The sequence below is a fragment of the Strix aluco genome, chromosome 4 (genome assembly GCF_031877795.1).
Source record: "Strix aluco isolate bStrAlu1 chromosome 4, bStrAlu1.hap1, whole genome shotgun sequence".
In the NCBI taxonomy this organism is placed as follows: Eukaryota; Metazoa; Chordata; class Aves; order Strigiformes; family Strigidae; genus Strix; species Strix aluco.
In genome coordinates, this window is record NC_133934.1 from 30,115,244 (window position 1) to 30,138,880 (window position 23,637).

Sequence of the window (23,637 nt, forward strand, 5' to 3'; positions counted from 1 at the left end):
GCGCCCCCTGGCGGCCGAGGGCGCGTTCCCCGTTGCCCCGCGCCGGGCCAAGCCGCGGGCAGCCGGGGGGCGGCTGCCGCGTTACCACAACCGAGGCGCGCGCTGCCCGCGTCGCCGTGGCACCCGCCGCCGCGCCGGCCCCGGCCCACGTTACAATCGGGACTATAAAGGCGGCGCGAAGGCGGCGCTGCCCAGAGCAGCGGGCCCGAGCCAGCGGCACCAACTCGCTCTCCGCGCCGCCCGCCCGCCGAGGGCTCCCGGAGGGACGGGACCGGGGAATCAGCGCAGCCCAACCCCACCCCAGGAGCGATCTGACAGCCGGCCATGGCCGACGGCTTGAGGAGGCTGGTCGGCGCGGGGAGCGGCCGGGTGCTGCAGGAGAAACTGGAGAGCTGGTACCGGGACTACGAGGTGGGCCGCGGCCGCCAGCCGGGGCGACTCGCGTCTGCTGGGGGGTTGCACGGAGGGCGGCCCGCCGCACCCCGCGGGCCCTCCGGGGGCGGGAGGCCGCCGGCAGCGGCGCCCCTGCCGCGGTGCCGGGGCCGTGCGGCGGTCTCCGCGGTGACGGCGGGACGCGGAGCGGCGGCCGCCCCCCCCCCCCCGCCCCGCATCCCGGGAGCGCGGATGCCCTCAGCCCGGTGCAGCCGAAACCTGCAGGGTTCAGAAGGCCAGTCTGGGACGTTGACCCACACATGCACCCGGTTATCACAATTTTTACACCTGTAGCACTCCCAGCTTCAGATAGTTTTCTTTTTTGCCTGTGACAAAGTTCATAGACGGCAAAGACTGGAGGTTAAAAGTCTTATCTGAGCTGTAATGACTGAGTCTGCCTCAGAAAAGAGTTTTGTGGTAAAAGACCAGCAGATGGAAAGATCGTGGGTGAAGGGTGTGCTCAGAAGGAATTGCCTGTGGCCCAGGAACAGTCAGGAAAATGTGAGGAAAAGGGATGCTCAAAGAGAGAACAGGGTTATCCAGTTCCCCAGCTCTTCCTGGGTGGGAAACCTGCTAGAGCCGGGAGGCTGCTGCAAGACAGCACAGCTGCAGAGGGCTTCGGAAGGTGGGAAGCAGGTGTGAGGAAAGAGTTTTGGGTAAGGGTGAGAAGTCTGCAGATGGATGTAATAGTATGCATGGAGAAGTAGGAGGTAACAGGAGACTGAGGAGTCAAAACAGTGGAAGCAGTAGAGAAGGCATAAAATTAGGGACAGGTGAGGTGAAGGGACATGAGGCTTGGCAGTTGTGAATTTTCCAAGTGGAAAACCTTGACAGAGTTTTCACTCCTGTGTTCCTGCGTTTCATTAGCCTCTGGACACTGATAGTTGATTTGGTCATGAGTCGGTGACCATCTACTGTGTGTTATGTTTGGTGAGAAAAGGTGCTGAGCAGAGATGCAGTGTTTTTAAGGGAAGTCAGTTCTTTTACTTTGTGGTATGTAGGAGTTACAGCATATTAATAGCCAGTGTAACTCTCTACAGGATTCATGGAAAAGGACAGTTTTAAGGAAGAGTTTGAGGGTAGCTGGTGAAGTTACCACAAAGTACAGGACATCAGAAGAGGAAGAACAGAGGTGTGCATTTTAAAATCTTGCAGGTGGGTGGTGGAGGCAGGCCTCGGGAGGGCTGAGCAATAGTGGGAGCTGAATTCTCCATAATAAGTGAGATGGGGTAGTCCCTGTTGTCTTGGGGAACAAAGATGAGCAGTTTCAGGCTGCCATTGCAGAAAAGGAGGCGCTTGCAGATGGAAGCACCATGGGTGTTACGTTGGTGTAACGAGCTGGAAAAATGCACTTTGCAGTGGTGGTCTAGTGGAGGTTAGCAGGGTGAGACTGTGCCCCTTGAGACCAGAGGAAAGCATGCTGCAGCAATCAAAATGCAAGCTGACAGGGGAATGGGTGAGAGTTTGAGCTGTTTTGGAAGCTTGTAAAAACTTTATGGAGTCATTAAAGTCTGAAGACCTAGAGGGTGATCCACACTGAAGGTGATACACAGGTTATGAGTAAAGATTAAGGAAGCAGGTACAAGGTATGTGTTCTGGCAGGTGCAGTAGCATCCTGGACAGATTAACGCCATCAACTCCTTTTCAGAATTGCATTTGCTGAAAGTGGTGTAGCTTTGCTGTTCTGTTGTTTCCTAGGCGTAATGCTGGATACTGCCCATTCTTTGGCAGTATTTGTTTCAGTTGGTAACTCTTAGAAATCAGATGAAATTGCACGGAGGCCTCATGTGGCTGTTGACAAACCAAGATAAGAGCCTTATATGTATTATCGCAGCTAACATGGAAAATCAGATTTTGGACTAATATGTTTTTTCATCCAGATATCTCCTATCATTATTTTTAAAACTCTGTGTTGAAAGATTTTAACATAGATCCATGATATTTGTGGTTGTGTCTTCTTTATGAATGGGGAAAGAAGTAAGTTTTCTCAATTAACTGGAGAATTAACTGGGTGATAGAAGGCCTGATGTCTTGTTCGTTCACCTGTTAACAATGTGGACCTTTTAAAGATGTGTATTCTAGAGGATGCAGTAAGAAAAGTTTGTGAAGTAATTATAGGAAAAAAAAAGTTGTGATCATAACAGGAATAATTAAGTAAGAAAACCCAGGCAGATATATTAATACACATTAATTTACAGATTAATTCCTGTGATCAGAATCTGAACCGATGCTGTGAAATAATAGAATTGAACTCTGAGATTCAAGGGCAGCTCTTCACAATCCTCAACGAAACATCTCAAGAAGGTAAATCATTTCACATGTGTCATCTTTTCAAGCCCTGGATCTTTCTGTAAGTATTCTCACAGTTTCTTAATGAATGTATTTTTTTAGGTGGGCATTATGCAGGTGTGGAAACAATAAAAACTCGTCTCCTGCCATGGCTAGGGACTTGTTTTTCTTGTGCTACTTCAGGAAGGCTCTTTGAAACCAACCCCTCTCTCACTCAGGTATGTAGGAAATTTATTTTAAGGGAATAGAACAGTGTGAATTTATACCCATAGGAGAGCTTTAATGACTTTCTGTTAATAATAGCCTCCCTCCCTGATTTGGTTAATGAAATATGAAATATATCCTTAGTTGCTCATCCTATGCTGTTTCTCTGTCTCACTTTATATTTTCTTTGAAAGGGAAATCAAAGAGGTCATTAAAGTTACTTTTGGCCTTCTAGGGATTATGCTGTTTCACAACAATGAGTGACAATATGGAGGAATTTGGTTTGTAAGAGAAGCTATGTTCTTGTACTTCTTTTCTAGGTAAAGAATTATGCCGCCTTTACATTTGCAAAGACATCATAGAAGTATTTATGCCATATCTCTATTAGTAAAAACCTAACACTGTGAAAATACATGTGTAAATTGAAGGTGTGTATGAACTCCATGCATTTATCTGTGAGCTCCTTCTATTTTTTTGAAGGAAAAAAAAAATCTTTGTTTAGTATCTAAGCATTATAATGTCTTCAGAAGAGAAAAAACCCCAAAGTGCTCATGTCTATCATGACACCACCACGTGCCTGACTCGATATTTGGAGTTAGTATGTATTTGATATTTACTGAAGGGGTTATAGTAGTTCTAGCAGAAAAGACAGATCTGCTGTGGCTTTGTGCTTTGAAAGAAAATAAGAGTGTTGGTTGATGCAGACTAGGGGAAAATACTGAAGATCTTGAGATTTGACAGTGATGTCTCCATGTTCTGTGAGTTATAATTTGTACACCTCTTCTGTCAAAATCTTTCACAATTTAAATAAGGACAAATGAAAAGTGATATCCCTTAAGAGTCACATTCTAGTGCATTGCAGGAGTAGGGTTCTGCCAAAAAAGTCTTTTATTATTAATAATAAATGACACTACAATTGGTGCACCAGTTATGGATTTGTCATCACACATGACATTCAAAATTTAAAGAAAAGCCTGCTGCACAGTCACTTATTTGATTCCAGTAGCATTAGGCAAATCTATAGGTTGTTAAAGATGGAGCTGCATGTGTAGTACTGTGCTTTCTGGAACGACAGTAGTTGCCTCCTCTCTTCTAATATCTCTTTCTGTTATTTTGTGTACACAAATTCCCAAAAACTTTTCTTCAGTTGGTGATGTAGTCAGTCAGAAGATGACTGGAAAAAAGCTCATGCAACACATCTGCAAGAATGCTTTGTTCAGGTGATGTGTATACAGGTAGTAAATCTGCATATGCAGACCTTCCATATTCTCTATCATGAGGTGTAAATGAAGTGAAGATTTTTCCTAATATATTAAGTCTGTTTTGTGTGCCTGGAAGGTATTGCTTATCTCTCTAGAAAGTATGCTTTTGTTTTCAGTTACTTTAGAAATGGTCTTTACTGAAATCTTTAGAAATACATCTGCTAATAATGCTATACTACATTGCTGAAGGATTCTGTAAGGTAGAACATTCAAGGAGTGTGATTTTGTTTCATTGTAGGATTCAGTTGAGAAAGAGAGGCAGCTGAAAGAGCTGGCCAGCAATCAGACTTTTCAACTGCAAGAGCTGCAAGAAGAACTGACTTCAACTCGTCTACAGCTCGACCATGTGGAACAAGAGTAGGGGAATTAATTGTGGTTTTTTTTTTTTGTTTTGTTTTTCAACAAGCCATGTTTTTCTCTTGACATCTGGACACTGATGGAGATTTGTAAAATGCTTCATATCTGGCTAAAAATCAGAGCTTCAAAATACATCTAGGCTCTGGACTGTCCGTGTGTGTCCAAAGTGGGGTGGGTATAAATGATAGTCATACCTGCATTCATAAATTGACTTGGTAGGTTTTGCTTCTGGCAGAGGAGTTAGAAAACATGCCAGCATTCTAGATCAAAGGGTTTTGCATAGTGTGTGACCATCCCAGTGGAATTATAGTCAGTGAACTGTTGCATGCTGAGCAAACATTGATAAAAATAAATTGAGTAGCTATAGTGGAACACTTATTGAAGGACCTACAACATGTCGTAATTAGTTATGGTATGTAATCAGTATGTGAACATCTAAGATGATCAAAACCCACTGTGGTAATATGGAGGAAGAGACAAAGACAGATTTTCAAATAAGTGACTAGGACTGAACACTTTTTGTCCAGTTGCATAAAACACATTTTGTGGAGTCCTGTAGTTTCAGAATGACATAATTGTTTCAGAAACGGGTTTGTGCAGTTAGTGCCAGTTCCAGGGCCATTTCAGAGGTAGCTCCAAGTGACACTTTCTCATACATCCTGTTAGCATGAGAACAATGGATGTTCACAGTCCTTGGGTCAGTACAATAAGTGATATAATTTAATGATCTTACTAAGTGATTCCAAGAATATCAAGTTTTCAGAACTGCAAACTGTATTAGCTAGATTAGAGGAAAGAGGTTAAATAGAATATGTCATCCTGTATCATAATCTTGCAGATATCTCCTGCTTTCATAGGACTGTAGAATCACAGAATATTTTGGGTTGGGAGGCACCATCAAAGGTCATCTAGTTCCAACCCCCCTGCCATGGGCAGGGACACCTTCCACTAGACCAGGTTGCTCAAAGCCCCCTCCAACCTGGCCTTGAACACTTCCAGGGAGAGGACACCCACAACTTCTCTGGACAACCTGTTCCAGTGTCTCGCCAACCTCACAGTAAAAAATTTCTTCCTTGTACCCAATATAAATCTCCTCTCTTTCAGTTTAAAACCATTATTCCTCATCCTATCACTAGGGAAGGGGTAAGGAGTAAAGTGTCTCTCCATCTTTCTTATCAGAAGGCTGCAGTAAGGTCTCCCTGAAGCCTTCTCTTCTGCATGCTAAACAATCCCAATTCTCTCAGCCTTTCTTCACAGGTGTTTCAATCCTCTGATCATTTTTGTGGTCCTCCTCTGGACCTGCTTTAACAGGTCCATGTCTGTCTTGTACTGGGGACCCTAGAGCTGGGTACAGTACTCCAATTGGAGTCTCATGAAAGGGGAATAGAGGGGGAGAATCACCTCCCTTGACCCTCTGGCCATGCCTCTTTTTATGGTGTCCAGTATATGATTGGCTTCTTGGGCTGCAACGCACATTGCCAGCTTATTTGTAGTTTTTCATTTACCACTATTTCCAAGTCCTTCTCCACAGGACTGAATCCATTTTTTTCCTCCCCAGTCTGTACTGATACTACTGATTGCCTCAACCCAGGTGCATCAGGTTGCACTTGGCTTTGTTGAACTTAATGACATTCACATGGGCCCACTCAAACCTGTCAAGGTTCCCCTGGATGGCATCTGTTCCCTCAAGAATATCAACTGCATCACTTGGTTTGGTGTCATCTACAAACTTGCTGAGGCTGCACTCAATCCTACTGTAGTGTCATTAATAAAGATGTTGAACAGTACCAGTACAGACCCTGAGGGACACCACTTGTCACTGATCTCCATTTGGACATTGAGCTGTTCACTGCAACTCTTTGGGCACAGCCATCCAGCCAATTTCTTATCCATTAATTAGTCTGTCCATCAAATCCATATCTCTCCAATTTGAGACAAGGATGTTGGGTGGGACACTGTCAAGAAGGCAAGGGAGGTGACATCAGTTGCTCTTCCCTTATTCACCAACACATATTAGTATCTGTTATGTCTCATCTTGGATGAATGCAGGCATTTTAATTTTTCACTATCAGAAAAGTGTCTCAATCAACTCTGACTTAAAGATCAATGCATCCCCCCGAAAAGAAGACAAGAGAACAAAAACATCTTGTAATCTTGCAGTACACATTAAATATCAAAAGTGACAAGGTGGGACAGAGAAGGACCCCACAATGTTTGGAAGAAGAGAGAGGGTTTTTTTGGCATTTCAACTGGTTTGCTGGAATTAGGTAATCTTGCAAAATAATTCCAGCCTGGAAGGTTTAATAAGCAAAGGACTTGTTTTCTGTTGATATTTCTAAGTATAGAGGAGAGTTATAGGAGATTGGTGGACCTTATTAATGTATATACCTGAAGGGAGGGTGTAAAGCAGACAGAGCCAGGCTATTTGTAGTGGTGCCCAGTGACAGAACCAGAGACAGTGGCATAAACTGAAACACAGGAGGTTCCCTCTGAACATCAGGGAACCCTTTTTTTACTGTGAGGGTGACTGAGCACTGGCACAGGTTGCCCAGGGAGATTGTGAAGTCTCCATCCTTGGAGATATTCAAAAGTCCTCTGGACAGGGCTGTGGGCAACTGGCTTTAGGTGTCTCTGCTTGAGCAGGGGGGTTGGACCAGATGACTTCCAGAGGTGCCCTCCAACCTCAACCCTTCTGTGGTTCAGGTGTATATATAAAGGTTGGTTTAGGGGTGAAGCATTTTGTCCTATGCTTCTGTGTGGATAGAAAGATTATTTGATGAGCTGGAGAAAAGTGTTGGATGGTCAAGGTGAGAAGCACAAGGAAAGTTGTTCACTAATACAGATTGGAGTGAGTGTGTGGCAGTTTTCAGCAAGAAAAAGTCATGTTGGGCAAGCCCCTGCATAATGGGAAGCCATTGGTAAAGCTCTTGTACAGTTTGTGGATTGCATTTCTCTGTGCAGTGAGGTCAGAGAGGTGTTGGCTGTGGTTTGCAAAGGTAGAAATCTAGAGGGTGGAGGGTTGGGAAGAGGTAATTCAAGCAGAGATGAAGTCATGCATGGAAGTTTCAGAACTGATCCTTTCAAGGTGATGCAGTACGGATTCATGATTGTGTAGTTATTAGCAAGCAGGGGACAGGTGCAGGAGAAACAATTAGTGTCCCAAGATACCCCATCTATGGACAGCGAAGTCATTCTGATTGCTGTAAATTGTTGAAATCAGTGAAGAAACTGGAATTTAGTCTTAATGAAAAATAATGGGTTGTAGCAAAATAATTCTGTTATTATATAGTCAGATATGACCTTTTATAATCTATTTGTGTGCTGATAGTCTGCACAAAGCCCACTGTGATTGTTTTCAGATGTTAAACTGGTATGGATTTGGTCTGCTTAATCAGTTTGTATTTAATTCTCTGGTAGAAACTCAGCCTTTACCATGAAGGTTATTAATTTTTCTTGCAGTCTGGCAAAAACCCAGCTGGCTCTTGAAGAGACAAAGACCAAGTCAACCACTACTCTTTTGGCAGCAGAAGTCGAAACTGTTCAGCTAAAAGCAGAATAAGAAAAATTGAATCTTGGGGTATTTGTGGTAGAAAGTCAGCATACAGAGACAGCCTGTCATTTACCTGAGCAGGTTCTGTTTAGCCTACACTGTCCTATGCTATAGCAAAAAGTAGGTCTAGCTCCTTAGCATCCTGTAACTTTGATTCTTGGTGTTTGTTACGTCCCGCTCAGACGAGGGAGACAAGTGACTCAGATTCGCAAATCCCCAATGGAGCGGACAACAAGTCTCCAAGTCTAAACATTTATTAACTACTCACAATGTACTAATTGAACACATGATGATTGGCTAAGTATATAGCAAGTTGTGGCAGGCAATACAATATGCCTTGCATTTCTTAATGGCAAAGGGAAAAGAGGGAAATCGAGGGAATGGGGAAATACAGATCACTGCTCTGGGTTTCTGTGCTGATCCTGCCGGCGAGGGTTCCAGGAGGCATCCGTCTTCTTCGCTTCACTGCACTCTCCTGGGCCCCACCCCCTCCTTCCCCCGCCTTGATTTACACACACTTTCCTTGGGTCCATCCCCTAGGTTGACCCACATACCTACGTATCCCATGTCTGGGGAGGGGTATGGGATGATGGGAGGGGGATGGGATGATGTAATTAGCATGATCATGTCAGCCTTCGTTAGCATATTGAGGGGTGTTAACTTTAATATGCATTTCATGGATAATGAAGCAAAGGTCATTCACCGGACAGATCGCCCTTGAAATTTGTCCAGGTGCATCAGAGCAGAGCTGCCCTGTCTCCACAGGGCTCCCTCCTCCAGCTGCATCTTGTGTTATTCGGGCAGCCTTATCAGCTTCGACCTCTACGCTATCCACCCTGTGACTCACAGTTTTGTCTTGCGAGTGTTTGAGGCATTTCTTTGAACTTTTTCTTTCAACTTTTCCTTTCTCAGGCTGCTTTTCTTAGCTTCTCGCAGGCCTGGTTTCTTGTCTCTCACAGTGTTATAGAGAGAGAATTAGCATAAGTAGATTCATGTAAGAAGAACCATTACAGCTGAACTTCTATCCTTTTTTCTTTAGGGTGAAGGAAAGATTATTTTGAAACTAGCAGCTTGATAGCATTTGAATCTTGTAGGTGAAGTTAAATAGGAGAGAACCATATTCTGAATATAGCCAGAAACCATTGTTTGCAATTTGCTATGATGCTCTTGGAAGTGACTTGTGTGTTAAGTAGAAGACACTTCAGTCTGTCTATCTTAAGATAAAGTTCTTTATACTTTTCTTTTAGACTATTTTTGCCAAATCCTTTTGCCTGTCTGCGCAGAAGTAATGGCTATTGGTAGTGTCGACATCTCTGGTTTAAAAATGTTTTTTGAGTTTCTAAGTGTGTTGGTCACATCTGGAAAGTTAATCTGGATCGGTAAGGGTGCAGCTGGGACACCTATCTTTCCGTTTCACTACAGGAGTCCTTAAAACTAATTTCCTTTTGTGTCTTGACCTACAGGCAGTTCTAGAAGCAATAATAATTCTTCACTATTATGAAATGTAGCCCATGTAGGGTTTTTTTTGGGTTTCTTTTGGTTTTTTGTGTTCTATTACCAGAAAAGGACACCAACATATTTGAAATTAATTCCAACAGCATGTGACTCTTGTGATAACTGACATTTCAACAACAGAACTATAGTAATACTGGTTAAATAAATGCTTGCAGCTGTTCAGTTAAATAACATTGCTGCTTTTAAAAATGAATGAGACTTGACTTTGCTGCTTACAATGTAGGAAAGAATATAACTGCCCATGAGTTTCTTTCCTTTTAGGGCAACTGAGAGTAGATGAGCTACTCCTAATAAAGATAAGCAAACAAAAAAACCTCAGGCCATTAGAGTCTCTACTTCCAATATCAAGTTGAATATCGCTTGTTCTTCTCTGGGTGTTTATCATTGCTTCTAGAATAATGTCAGATTTTATCCATGGACTTTCCTAGCAAGCGTTGATCACTTTTGAATTTTTGTTTTTTGTATGGCTCCCTGGGGTCTAGGCTCATATTCTATAAAATGGGCTCTTTTGATTTGTTGGGTGAAAAGTAGCTTATAACTCCTTGATTCTTAGATATAATCTGACTGCTGTCTTCCCAATTAAAATTATTAGTAGGGAATAAAGCATCTCACTATTCCAGTGTGTAGGTCTTAATGCAGACTGGACAGAAATTCATGTTGCCATTTGTACTACTGACAGAAAATAAAACATTCCTGTCTTCCTATGAATCTGGGAATTCCATAATCTCCATGTGCTTATGGTTCATGTTTGCTCTCAGTTTAGCTGGCACTCTACATGTGCATCTTCTGCCTGGGTGTTCAACTTTTGATTGAAGGTGCTATTTTTCATGTTCTGTGAATCATCTTTTCAAAATTTGAACCCTTTTAGTTGGGTGAAATCAAATTTGCATAGTCTTCACCTGCCTGTGAAAACCAGAATCCTTCTAAAAGTAGAGAAAGTGAGGTCAGGACTGATCTGTGACACTTAGGGCAGGTTTGGGTTTTTTGTTTGGTGGTGTTTTGTGGTTTTGGGTTTTTTTGGTGTGTGTGGTTTTGGTTTTTTTTTTTTTTTTTATATATACACAAGAAACAGTTATGCCAGGAGTGTCCTTTTCATCTTTGTCTGTAAACTTGTTTTTAGAGACTTTTGTAATAGCTAATGATCTCATTCCTCTTGTCTATAGCCTGTCTGTCTCACATACTTAAATCAAACCATGTTTTGCAAGACAACTTGGTCTCCTGGGCTGTTAGGGCAAATGTGGTCTAGACTCAATATAATTAAATTCTATAGCCATTATAAGCTTTTGTTGTATCAAGATATTAATTATAAAAGGATTTATCTATTTCTGCAGAATTATGATGGAAAATGTAATTTTTTAAAAAATGAATAACAACATTTAAAAGTAATTAGAAGTTCTTCAGGGAAGACAAAAAAATAAAGTGTACTAAAAACTGTTATATGCAGACTGAACAAAATTCCATTAGTACTATTATAAATGGAAGCTTACTACTAGGGTGCTTAGACTTGTGCCAAGGTCTAATCAAACTTAACAAAGCCAGATGACTCCTTTAAAGTAAATGAGGTCAAGAGGACTTTTCTTTTTTGATCTGCTGTACAGAGGACCTATTACATAAATTGGTAGGAAGAAATTTTGATAGACACGTTTTGTAATTAATAACAGCCAGTGTGGTAGTGTGAATCAGTTACCTCATGACCTTGTATTGTTGCGGTTGCAGGAGTCTCTTAAAAATAGGTTAAACAAATTACTGGCCAAAAATTACATAGGTAGAGTTGTACTCACCTTGAATTTCAAGGGAATCTGACTGTATGAGTCAGGCTTAGCCAAGGACTGGGGAAACTGTGAGGGACTTTATTGTTAATGAATTATTTGAAACTGGAGTATAGCAGTAGGCTCCTTTATCTAAACAGCATTAAGCAGATACTTGACAGAAATTCTCAAGGCTGTTGTATTTTCTCCTGAAAAACTGGCTGAAGACACCTATTTTATTTTTAAATGGTTAGATGGTGGAGTTTAAAACACTAGTTATAGCCTTAAAATAAAAGTGGGTTATAAAAACTGTTCTGATTTTTTTCTAAGAACTATATTTTGCCTTGTTTGTTCCCATTATTTTTTTGTAGCATCCTCATCTCTAACCGTAACAGAAAGATGATAATACTCACTTCGTTTCAGACTAATATTTAGTAGCAGAGTGAATGAACAATAAAACGGGAAACTGAGTACTGCATAGATGTAATTAGCATGGGAAGGATTAGCCTTAAGGCTTACAAAAGTCAGCATTGGTAATTCATAAATCTGTCTGTCTTAAGGTTGTTTTTTTCCTTTTGGTATTTAGCTTTTCTTACAAAGAAAGAAACATCCATTTTCAGCGGTGGCTTTTCTTATGTTTGTGACTTACCGTATGACTTGTGATGAACAATGAAAGATGCAGGTATTTCTGCATTTCAGTCTGTCGAGCTTTCCTGTTTGGTTTCCCCTCCCTCTCCTGATAAAGGCAGACTCATAATTAAACATCTGTATTTGTAATAATTATCTGCTGTCATGATGAAAAGATGGAACTTCTGTGGATCTCACAGCAGTGACATAAAGACCATCAAAAATTGCTTTAAAACTTTCTGAAAAATCCCTATGTGAATAGGGGTAAATAACAAAAAGAAAATAATTCAGAAGCGACATGATTACTTTTTATTTATCCTTTCTGTTGGACGGTTATTAATACTGCGTTTTCTGTCTGCATTGCCTATCATGGCAATTTAAAGAAAGCCCAACTAGTGTGTTGTATATTATATAGGGTTTTCTTCCAGGTTTTTTTTTTTGTGTTACATAATGATTTCCCCCCCATCTCTATCTCTAGAACTCGTCTTTCCAAATCTACTTTCCTTTCCCAGTTGTTCTTTACATTAGAATTCTTTAGCTCTCTTTTACTACCACTATGCTAGAAGTCCTTGCTGGAAGAGCTGACTAAGGATGTCCATGGGATTGTAATAATATCTGCAGCTTTTCCTACCCAGGTCAGAAGGACAGTCTTTCCTCTTAGCAGATGCACTGGCCTTATTACCTGTGGTCCTCTCAGTCACCCTTGCTCCTTAGAAAGTCAAAACAGGAAGTTTGTCAATTGATAGGTGTTACAGCTTTCATCGGTTCAGATCCTCACAAATCTCACCTTCAGAAGGTGGATCCTTCAGTAAAGAAAAGGAAGGACAGATCGAAGGCCTCCAAAATGAATACAAAGCATTTTTTAAAATTTTTTTTTCCTGTTGGAAAGAGGAAAACAACAGTAATATCTGTGTTAAGAGGGAAAGCAGAGATGTTGGGATACTTTCTAACATTAAGTAAGAATAAAGGACAGAAGATAAACTTGCTTAACTGGTTGTCTGCCAATGTTTAAGAAACACTGCTGCTCTTAGAGAGAGCAGAAGAGGAATCGTTAGCTTTTGGTATTACTTGAATAACATCACTGGTGATATCCTTTGACTGACTAATATATTCCAGCAAAGAAAAGAAAAGAACCTGAGGACCTGATATAAGAAAATACCTAGAATCTTAAACTGTAGGAAAGAAATGTGGTGGTTTAGTTAACATCTTAAATATGAGAAAGAAATCATTTCTTAGACTTCATCATCTGAGATAGTGCAAGGAGACCAAATGCTAACCAATGATCTCTCCTGCAACATAAAGCGTAGCGTATCCAGTCTCCTGCCACAATACACTTTCATATTTTAAAGTGTAGTTGAGAATATGCTTTTTTGAACTCTTCATATCCCTGTATTTCAGCATAAGGAGCTTGTTCAATATTTCTCCTCTTCTTCTTTTTGTTCAATGATGAGGGTTAATTGATAGATGGTTTGCATTAGTAGAAGGACGTCTTGTGACTGAACTTATTCTGTGTGGTTAAGTCTGAAGACTTCCCGTGCCCAAGAGGAGGATGCCTTGAGGAAGTTAGATCGTCTGAATGACTATGAGCAGCAGATTCAAATACTGCGGGATGAGATTTCTATCCTGGATGCCCAAAAGTCTGTTCTCCAGAGCAGGTAGAGGCATTATTCAGAGAAATCACTGAGTTGGAGAATAACAAGAATTCTCTCTTCATTTGTAATTGAAGTATAAACAAAAGCTAAGCTTTTGCACTCTGTTATGAAGGAACAGAAATGCTTTAACTGATTTATCCTAGTGCCCAGATGTTTTAATTTCAGGCTGTTAAGTTTCAGGCTGTGTTAAGTTTCTGGCAAAACAGTAGAGAGCAGCTTTACAAAATACACTGAGAACAACTGTACAGGTTAAAAAGAGATGGTTAGGTTTTTTTGTTTATAAGTCCTCTTTGAATACTGTACCATTACAGGGCAGAACTTATTACATTCTCATTTGTTTGACTTAAAAACACTATAGTGGTACTGAAAGAGGAACAAATCTCCAAAGTATTACTAGTTAGAAGTGTGTTTCCCCAGAACAAAGTGCTTGGCTATACACACTTGAGGAATTACTTTAATTGTATTGTTCAGGCTTTAGCCAATAAAATGTATTGACACAAATGCCTTCATATTAGCCTAACCAGCTGCAGGTTTGTGTCTTTAATTTTGTTGGCTCAAGATCTCAGCTTACCCTGGTAATAATTAAAATGACACAAAACTCAGTGCACTAGGCAAAAGCATCTGAGGATGGTGAAGTGACCTCATGCTTCTTTACATGTCTGTCATAGGCTTGCACGGAGCTGCTCCCCTTACCTAAGGCACAGGGAGAAGTCGTCATCTCCCCTGAGGAGCTGCTCACCTGGCCGAGCCAGGCGTACAAATGCTTCACGTCGTGCCTGCTTGATAGCTCGCTTTGGTGACATTTATGCTCAGGAACGCTTGGATGCAGAGACCCTTTTGAGGACATATGTCAGTGACATGGAAATGGTGCAGAGGATAATATACATTGCAGCTGTGGTAAGGAAACAATAACATTTCTTGTTTGGTAGGCCAGAAATGCTTTATAAAATATTATGGCTGGATTGGATTAAATTGTGTGTAAATTAGCATTTCTGTGAAGTACAGAGAAGAAAACTTCTCTTCTTTTTTCCCCTTTGATTTTTTTTTTTTCCTTTCTTTACCTCACATTTTTACACTGAACTCTCAATACAGTGTCCTTTTCTGACTGTCCTGTCCCAACATTAGAACAGGGTCAGTGACCTATAGTACACGTGCTAAAAGGGATGCCTAAGAAGACTGTATGACTCTGAAAGGTAGATGATTCCTGCACTAAACAACACTGTCCCATTTAGATGAATTCTTTTGGGAATACTACATTTTAGAAAGCTAAAAAAGTCTTTCCATATCATGCTTCCCTCTTGCTTGTAGCTATGTGTTTTTCTAGTTTTATTTGGTCCCATGAAATTACTTAGATGCCTCATGTTTACCTAGACACCTCACATTTACTATGAGCTCTGAGGAAATTTGTTTTAATTTTTCTGTACTCAGTCGTCTTTTCTATAAAACTGATGTAGTGCATACCAGTGTCAGAGAGGTAGTGTGTCTCTCAATGTGTGTAATCCCAAGCACATTTAGCTTACTGAAGTTTTTTCCCCCCTCACTGTCATTCAGTTTACGCTCTCCAATTCAACCTTTCTACCTAACAGACAAGAGGTGCTCCTGTCTGACATATTAGGCTGTGGCCCATACAATGCTGTTACTGAATTCTGCTCTTGATATCCTTGAATGTGATTCCATTGATAGTGGGTGTGTGATGGCATCCTACATAAAAATAGGTTAGGTGGGAAGCTTTTTCAGTCCCGGCTTCTGCAAATAAATGGCACTTGATTTAATCAGAGAAGTCCTCCCAGATGAATACTATTTTAAACTTTCACTTTTACAGCAGCGTTTTATATTCCTCTTTACAATGATGATACGGGGTTAAATTCATCCTCTCAGATAATTGCTAAAAAACTAATCTCAGTCTCCTGGATTTAACTAGAAGTTCTTTATGTTTGCAGGAGTCTTTTCATGCAGCAAAGATGGCCTACAGGCAGCTCAAAATACGTGTAAGAGAGACTCTGTCTCTAGGTCACTCGGGGCCTGAGTCACTTGAAGACACTGTCCTGGATTATATAGTTCGCCATGAGGATCTGTATGATGTTCAAGCCAGTGTTAATGTAAGTCAAGGGCAGTGGGGAAGGGATGTGCTGATCTATTTCAGTAGCTAATGAATTCAGAGTCTGTAAACTTTCTTCTTCTTCAGATTACAGTGCATTTCTAGTTTATTGCATGAGTTTTATGTCTTATAGCTGTGTCTTTATTTCCCAAAATAATATTGTGGTATGACCCAGTAATTAATTGTTTTATTTGTCTGTAACTAGAACATCTCTGCCACAATAATATTTTTTGAAAGATACAGGGTAACTGTCTTAAATAAATGCAAACTAAATTTCATATTTTTCTTAAATTGTCTGCTCTATTGAAAAACTGCATCTCCCTCTTAAGATTGATGTCAATGATGTAGCTCATACTTTATTTCTAAAACAGCAGCACATTCTTTGTGAAGCTAATATTTTCTGGAATAGCCTAAGACAACATGGCTGGGAGCTGCTTATACTGATTTTTAAATGTAGAAAGCTGAGAGACATATTTAGGAGGGATTTCCATACTTGCCCATGAATAAAAGTATTAGCTCAAATTACTCAACTGTGTTTATTTTCAGGAAGTAATTCGCTCCATGAACATCAACCCAAAGATTTCATTTCCACCAGAAATTGATTTCATTGTGATCAGCACTTTGATTCGAGAGTTGTGCCGCATGGCTTTTTCAATGCAGACACTCACTCCTCCTCTTGATATTGCCTTTGGTACCGATAGAGAACTTTTCAGTGAGACCAAGTAAGAACTCTTTACTTTTGGTCAGATTCTTACTATTTAAAAAAAAAAAAATCCATCAGGTTGTATAGTCTGCTTCTTTGCTAATTAATATAAAGGTTTAAGATTTATGCTAAACATTAATTTGGGGCAAATATTCCTTCTCTGTAGTGAATTTGGTATGTCTTTAAGGTTTATGATGGTGTATAAATGCCAGGAGGTAGACCAGTGTTAACAGTTTTTTTTAATGAACATCAGAACAATTTTCTAGATAAACTTCAGTCTTTAGAGCATAATTAATTTAACCTTTAAGAGGAAAATTGTCACCAGTTTTCCTTTCCCTGTTTAGTCTGCCTCCAGTGGTTATAAAATGTGTGCAGCTTTGTTCCTCCTTTCTGGCCCATTTTGCAAAAGTCACTTTTACTGAGATCTGATATGAGTGTCTGATATGAGGATCATCAACATGTGTGCTGTGGCTCCTGTACAACATATGGATCTTAATACACTCTCATCTCTTCTGGTTTAGAGCTGAGCAAAAAGAAAAATGCCTTTATAAATGGTAATTTTGTTTAAACAATGCATACCATAACACAGTTTTTCCTTTTTCCATAGGGTCAGGGCTTGCTGCTTTTGTTAGCTGGCAGAGAACTGTAGGGTACTTCCATGCCTTCAACAAAAACTAACAGGATTGACAACTCCAAAAAAAATTGCTCTCAAAAGCAAGAAAAGCCACACCAATAAGGAGACTTCTAATAATAATTTAAAATAGAATGCAACCCACTTGGGGAAGAGCTTGAGAAGCCAAGGAGAGAAATAGAAAAGATAAAAGTAGCCCTTCAGCAGGAGAGTGCAAAGTCATACATGACTACTTAATGATCCTGTCCAAATACTGGGCAGTTAGCTATTTGATACCCAAAGCTACTGGCTGAATTAAGAAGGCAACAATGCTATGGTATAGTCTTGGGATGATTTCTCCACCTACTTGATGTGTGTGGCCTTCAAAAAAACAGGTGTAATGTGTTTATATGTGCTTTTGCGAGAGACATATATACACACGTCTATCCATCTGTATAGATAAATGTGGCATGTATATGTTTGTATCTATAGCATATATATGTAGTACACAGAGATGGAGCAAAATTTGGAGAAATTAAAATAGCTCTGTTAGTTGTGTGTGATACCACTCTACAAAAGGGCTGACCAAGCCTCATCGTACCCTATACCTTCCTCCATGGGAAACTTCATGCCTCTGTTTAAAACTTTGTTTTATATAAATTGCTATTGTATATACCTTACTAATGTATAGATACATTGCCATTTTGTATTTGTTTTGAGTTTGAATCCATAAAACCAGACATGTATTCTTCAGCCAATATTGCAGACTTAGGGAGGTAATACATATTTGGTATGTTAATACAGGCCTTCAAAATAATTTTTCTTAGCTAAAAAGACACTGTTTCATTATCAATATCTGAGGATCTTGCTAACACAATTGCCTCTTATGTCTCATAAGATACGAGGATGTAACTTTAGGTTTGAGATAAGGGATATTACAAAAATACTCTATAGGGGTCTTGTTTTAATAAGATATTTCAGGATGATGGAATGAAAATGCCTGCCAAAATGCTGCTCAGGAGATTGAATCTGCCAGTGGACCCAAGGACCCTGGCTTGCGTGGGGTTATGCAAGAATATGGTCTAGTGGCCTTCTGAAGTGTGAGATGGTTTTATTGGAGTGTCTCTCGTTATAAGTAGACAGTATTCTGTCTATATTCTTCTAAGTCAGTCTTACAAATGCATTTCTTTTACAGGTTCACTTAAAGAATACTTATTTTTGTGATGTGGAAGTATTGTCAAGAAAGATGTTTGAGTTGTAGCTAGTATTCTGCTTTTTGTCAACATCGACTTGAAGCATCATATTTATCTTTTGGCATTTATGAGAGACATTTCTTGTACTATGTTTCAACAGGTACCATCGTAGTTTTGACTCTGATTTCACAGCTGTCTTGGTGGCCTATCATGTATGGCCTGCTCTGATGGAAAATGATGATGTAATTGTGAAGGGAGAGGCAGTCACAAAAAGAGGAACTCTGGTATGTACTTTTGTTAAGGAACATGTTAAGGGAAGTCATTGGATTTGAACACTGTTTTAAAGGATAAATTCTTGATTGTTCCCTATATGGCTGGAATTGTGTATATCAAATATCAGTTAGGTTGTAGTGCCTCATCCTGTTTTTAGGATGAATAGTTCCATTTGCCTTAATGTATTCATTATGCAGATGTATGATTGTTGGCAGAGCCTGTTCTAAGGAGAAAGTTTACTGTTTACTCTCTGTCCTCAAGCCTTGTCTCCAGCATGGCAAGTCTGCTTGCCAAGCCTGTCTTTTATTAAATGCGCTCTCTCAAAAGAGGTTTGTCAAACTCTTCTCTTGTAGTGGTCTCGAAGAAGTAGAACTAGAAGCAGAAGCCGCAGTCGTAGCACCAGTCCTCTTCTATCTCATCATGTAAGCCCCAGCTGAATGCTTGTAGTATAAACAGCATCAAGTATTTTAAACTCAGAATGCAGGCAACCTTTTAAAAATGCTGATATACCACATGTACATTTTAACATTGGGAATAAATGCCTTTGGGACTGGAATGAGATGAAGCTGAACTGACACATAGTTATTGCCTGGTATGTAATTATCAGTGGAAATACTCTATGAGAAGTAGACCATAGTTAAATACTCAAAAGTATCAATTGTGGATCTGGGAATGCTTTCCCCCTATTTCTCCTTGCTTCAGTAGCCTTCTGAATAACTATTTGCATCATCTTGGAAGTGTTTTAGTCATCTTGCAGTACATATATAGAACATAGTCCCTGCCTCCTTGAATTTGTAATCTGGATTTACCCTCTAATGCCTCAAAGGTGCAGAAAATCAGTGTAGGGTGGGCAGGAGGGGAAGAACTGAGGTGGTACTAATAAGGTATGGAAAACCTTAGCAGAGTTCTGCATGTGGTGTAGTTACACAATATTATTAATTATTTTTGTAAAAATCTTGTCTGATTTCTAATTGTTAGCCTATCTTATTAAACTGACATAGGTGGACTCAACTTTAAATGTGAATACTGAAAATGTGAGAGGCTTTGGGTAAAACTCACTTTTATGTGTGTGCAGGGTGTGAAGGAAAAACTCGAAAGTTGTTGAATTTGACTTTGTAGCAGTGGAGCTGCACTGATAGACATGTGCAAATTTTCTGAATGTTGGTGGGTCCCCAGGTGCTTGCCTTGGGTACAGTTCTTTAGCACACCTGAGTTTCCTTTTCTGTTTGTCTTGCAGTTGTCTCGAAGCCGCAGTCTCTCACCACTCAGGCGCATAAGCCCAAGTAAGTGGGCATATTAGTTCATAATGACTCATGGTTTTCATATTATGCCCTTAAATGACTGAGTAAAGAGTCAAAATAACACGGTGGAGGTTTTTGACTCTAAAATACTTATCCGAGTCTTATTTTTAAAATGGTTAGCCCATTTCTTTTCTGTGTGTGGAAAAAGGCTGAAGTTTCTGACTTGGAGACGAGCTTGTTTTTCACTCTACTCAGAACTCATGACAGTGGTCTCTCTGCTGGTTGCCTTTATTGTGACCAGTTCTGTAGTAAGTAAAACTTGTTCTCTGCTCTACACAAGAGATAGTTAGCTACATGCCTGCTGACTCCATGCCTTTCAAAATCCAAAGAGATAGCTAAGCGGTGACAGTGAAGTGAGGGATTTCAAACAGTATGTATGTGTGCCCATCTTGAAGCCAAGCCAATTTAGAGATTTAGAAAAAAATAATTGTATTGAAATGTGTCTCTTTATTCAATAGGGCATTAACTGAACATGTTCCTGTGATTCAGTACATCCGGATCCAATGACTTCACTGGCGCCTTTTCAAGAATACCTCAAATCTTGCAATAATGGGAATGGCAACTGTCACTCCAAATGGAGTTTGTGTTCAGTGTGGTTTTTAGAATTATAGAAGGCTTATTTATAATTTTAGAAACTAATTCAGCCCTTCTGATTTAAAAAAACAAACAAAAAAAGGTGCATACAATACAGGATCATACTCATTTGGCAAAATTTGCAGAGCACTGAGGAATTCATGCTGTAATCTTGCAGGTGGAGACAGAATGATTGCATCTAGACTTTTTTCCACAGATACCAAATGATACAGTTTATCTTGATAGGATGTTTCATATAACCTAAATGGCAAATATTGCAGACTGTTGAGGTTAGCTGTTACTTAAAAACAATTTCATTAATTGGTGCTTATTTACAGTTCTAGAAAATGGCAATAATCTTAGGATATGCCAGTCTCACACAGCATCATTTTAAATACGTCCTTGCGGTAAACTGAATTTTCTAACTACAATGCTGAAGTTGCACAGAACAGTCATAAACTACCAATACTCCAGCAATCTCCAGAACTTTATTGACACTTATTTATGAAAGCATGGGTATGTGCTTTAGCAAGGCAGTAACGGTCCTTGTTAAATCCATTGTTACTTAGAAATGAATATAATAAAAATTTGTAGTTTGGAACTTAGAGTATTTTGAAAGTGTACCACTGACTATTTGTAGGCTTGAAATATTTACTTCAGGTGGCCTATTTGGTATCACTTTTAGTGGGCCTTCATACCAGACTGGTAGATTAGTAATTCTTGTGAACACAGTGAAAAAAACCTGTCCAGTTATCTCTTACAGTAGGCGTTTATTACATTTTAAATGTAAAAATTAGAGACCTGAAGAGGTTTTATTCTGGAACTTTAAATAGTTTGTTCCCCTTGTAAATGTTTATTTTAATATCAGCATTTTTGTCTTCGAGAGGACTGATACTGTCTTTCTCTCAGAACCTCATCTGTAAGGCCAGCCTTAAATAGAAGCCACACAAATGACTGCTTGGGGCCTTGTGCTTTTACATAGATACATAGGATTTGTCATAATGGAGCTGATGTGTGATTCACCAACTCCACTGTCTCATTCCAGTCAATGCCTGATGCTTCAAAGCTATGTGGAGTTTTCCCCAAACTCACCTCCACAATTTTGGAATATAAACAATCAGAAGGAGGAAAAATTCCTTTTTGCCTCCTCTTTTAATCAGCCTATGCCCTGGAACATGACATTTCATTAGTACTACTGTAATAACATGAACAAAAATAATTTCCTTAGTTCTGAAATGATGTAGTCCTTAAAATTAAGTTACAGGAGCAGATTTTATGATCCCTTTCCAAGGATCTTATGCAGATTGACACATCCATGCTCTTTCTCTCTACCTGTGTGGCTCAAGACTTTGGCACAAGACTCTGACACAGGATCAAATTTCCGACAGACTTTAGCATTGGTCCCCATAAGCCATGGAGTAGCTGTCACTCTAGTTCTACAGATGTATTTTCATTGGAATTAGGCCCATTAGTAACTGATGAGAACAAAATGAGGTCCTGTACATAAAGAGTTGTTCACAGAGCCACTCTGAACTAAGGGGACACAAAGGCACGTGCATGTAAGTGGTGTACTTTCTTGTTATCTAAGAAAGTCACAAGAGAAAATTCAAAAGCAATAGATTTCCTCTTCTAAGAGCCTGATTGTTGGTCACAGCTATGGATCTGAGCTTGAAGTAAACCTGCATATTTCTGCACTGATCTCATGACTAAAACCACCATGGTTCTGGAAAAACTGAGCACCTGCAACTTGTGTGGCAACAGAAGAAAATTAGATATCCTGAGTATGATTTTGAGCAGAAAAATGAAGAATTCCTCAAAATCTTGTAATTACCCAGGGCTCAGGAGATGTAGGTTTTTTAAAAATTAGGTGTTGTATGTTTGTCTTCTGCATGTAATTACCCAGACATGTCTGTGTTATGATTTTGAGTTGAAGTAAGTTTCCATACCAACTGTGAGAAGACTACATCAAGGAAGTATGTTGTTTTTGACAAACATGAGAGGCAGGGTAGTTCCAGACTTGCATGCACCTGTGGTGCCAGTAGGAACTAGTATTCCCAAAGATCTAAAATTGCCAAAAAAGACAAATTTGCAGTGCTTGGTGGACCATCTCATCTTACTCCCCCAGCAGGTACCTAGAGAGCTAGTTAGTCTCAAAGTAGAATAGAAAACTAATGGCATGACAGCCAATGACTTGTTTTGGTAGTGAGAAAGCAGTTCTAGGATTTTTTTTTCATAATGTTTCAGAGCAGAGCAAACCAATGTTTGTTCAATGTTTGCAGCTCAATAACATAGAGACTCGTACAGAGCTGGCAGATACTAAGGGTAAATGGCTCAGCTAAATTTGCTACTGCATGATGAAGACTCAGATTCAGAAATTATCTTAGATTCTCTCAGCATCCTAGGAGAAAGCAAGTTGGGACCCAGAGGTTGGTGGAGTCTTCCCATCTAATCTTGGTGGCAGTGGGCTGTGGTACTGCTTCAGTCTTGTAGGAGGCTCTGGAGATGAGCAGTAAGTTAAAGCAAAAATTCTCTACAGCCTGAAGAAATTAAATGTGAGGGCCAAAAATTATCATAATGCTTCCTGGAAAACATATGCCTGTACATCTTCCAGGATTTGAGCATTTTAACTTTACTTTTATACTGCATGTATGTGCTGCAAAAGTTAGTCATCCAGTAAAAGTGCCATCAGAATTAAATATTGTCTTTCAGCTTTATGTAACCTTTGTCAGCCATGTTTGATTGGTGTTAACTACACAATGATTTTCTTACTGTAGCATTAAATAGTCTAACTTTGTATTAAAGAAATGAAAATGTTATGGCTTGCAGCTACATTAGCATACATTCAAACTGAATGTATTTCAAGTTTCAAGACTCTATTGTATTTCTTTTAGTTATGCAGCATATATGCAAGTGTACTAAAGAAATGTACGTGTCATTTTATGCAGGTTTTTGATAGCTTAAAACAACATATGTAAGCAAATCTGTCACAGGGTCTTGCTGATATACAGGTGTGTTTTTTATGTGGAAGCTGTACCTTTCACTGGGTAGACAGAGCACAAACATAGAGTACTTGGTGTCATTTCATTGTTAGCAAAGGCATGAGTGCAAATGAAGTGGGTGGTGTATTTATACTTATGGCTTTGAGAAGGCAATACTTCTGCTTTGCAAAAACACAGTTCTCAAAGTAATGTTATCTGCTTGAAAGTAAAATGTCAGCATAAAGATGCTGTTCACCACTGTTACCACTGCT

The 23,637-nt window shown here is 39.8% G+C and overlaps 1 protein-coding gene across 2 annotated transcripts; it reads left to right on the forward strand.

Annotated features, from left to right (window-relative positions):
• Positions 1-76: 76 nt before the first annotated feature.
• SPATA18 (spermatogenesis associated 18) lies at positions 77-22,571 on the forward strand. Of its 2 annotated transcripts, XM_074821390.1 has the most exons (12): positions 77-411; positions 2,631-2,736; positions 2,824-2,939; positions 4,426-4,544; positions 13,505-13,639; positions 14,305-14,533; positions 15,577-15,735; positions 16,281-16,456; positions 18,401-18,524; positions 18,867-18,935; positions 19,751-19,796; positions 20,273-22,571. In XM_074821390.1, the coding sequence occupies exons 1-12, from the start codon at positions 325-327 to the stop codon at positions 20,278-20,280; spliced, it is 1,374 nt and encodes a 457-aa protein (XP_074677491.1). In that variant the 5' UTR covers positions 77-324; the 3' UTR covers positions 20,281-22,571. The 2 variants fall into 2 exon arrangements, with proteins under 2 accessions (XP_074677491.1, XP_074677490.1); XM_074821389.1 differs by lacking the exon at positions 20,273-22,571 and having other exon boundaries at positions 19,751-19,813.
• The last annotated feature ends 1,066 nt before the right edge of the window (positions 22,572-23,637 follow it).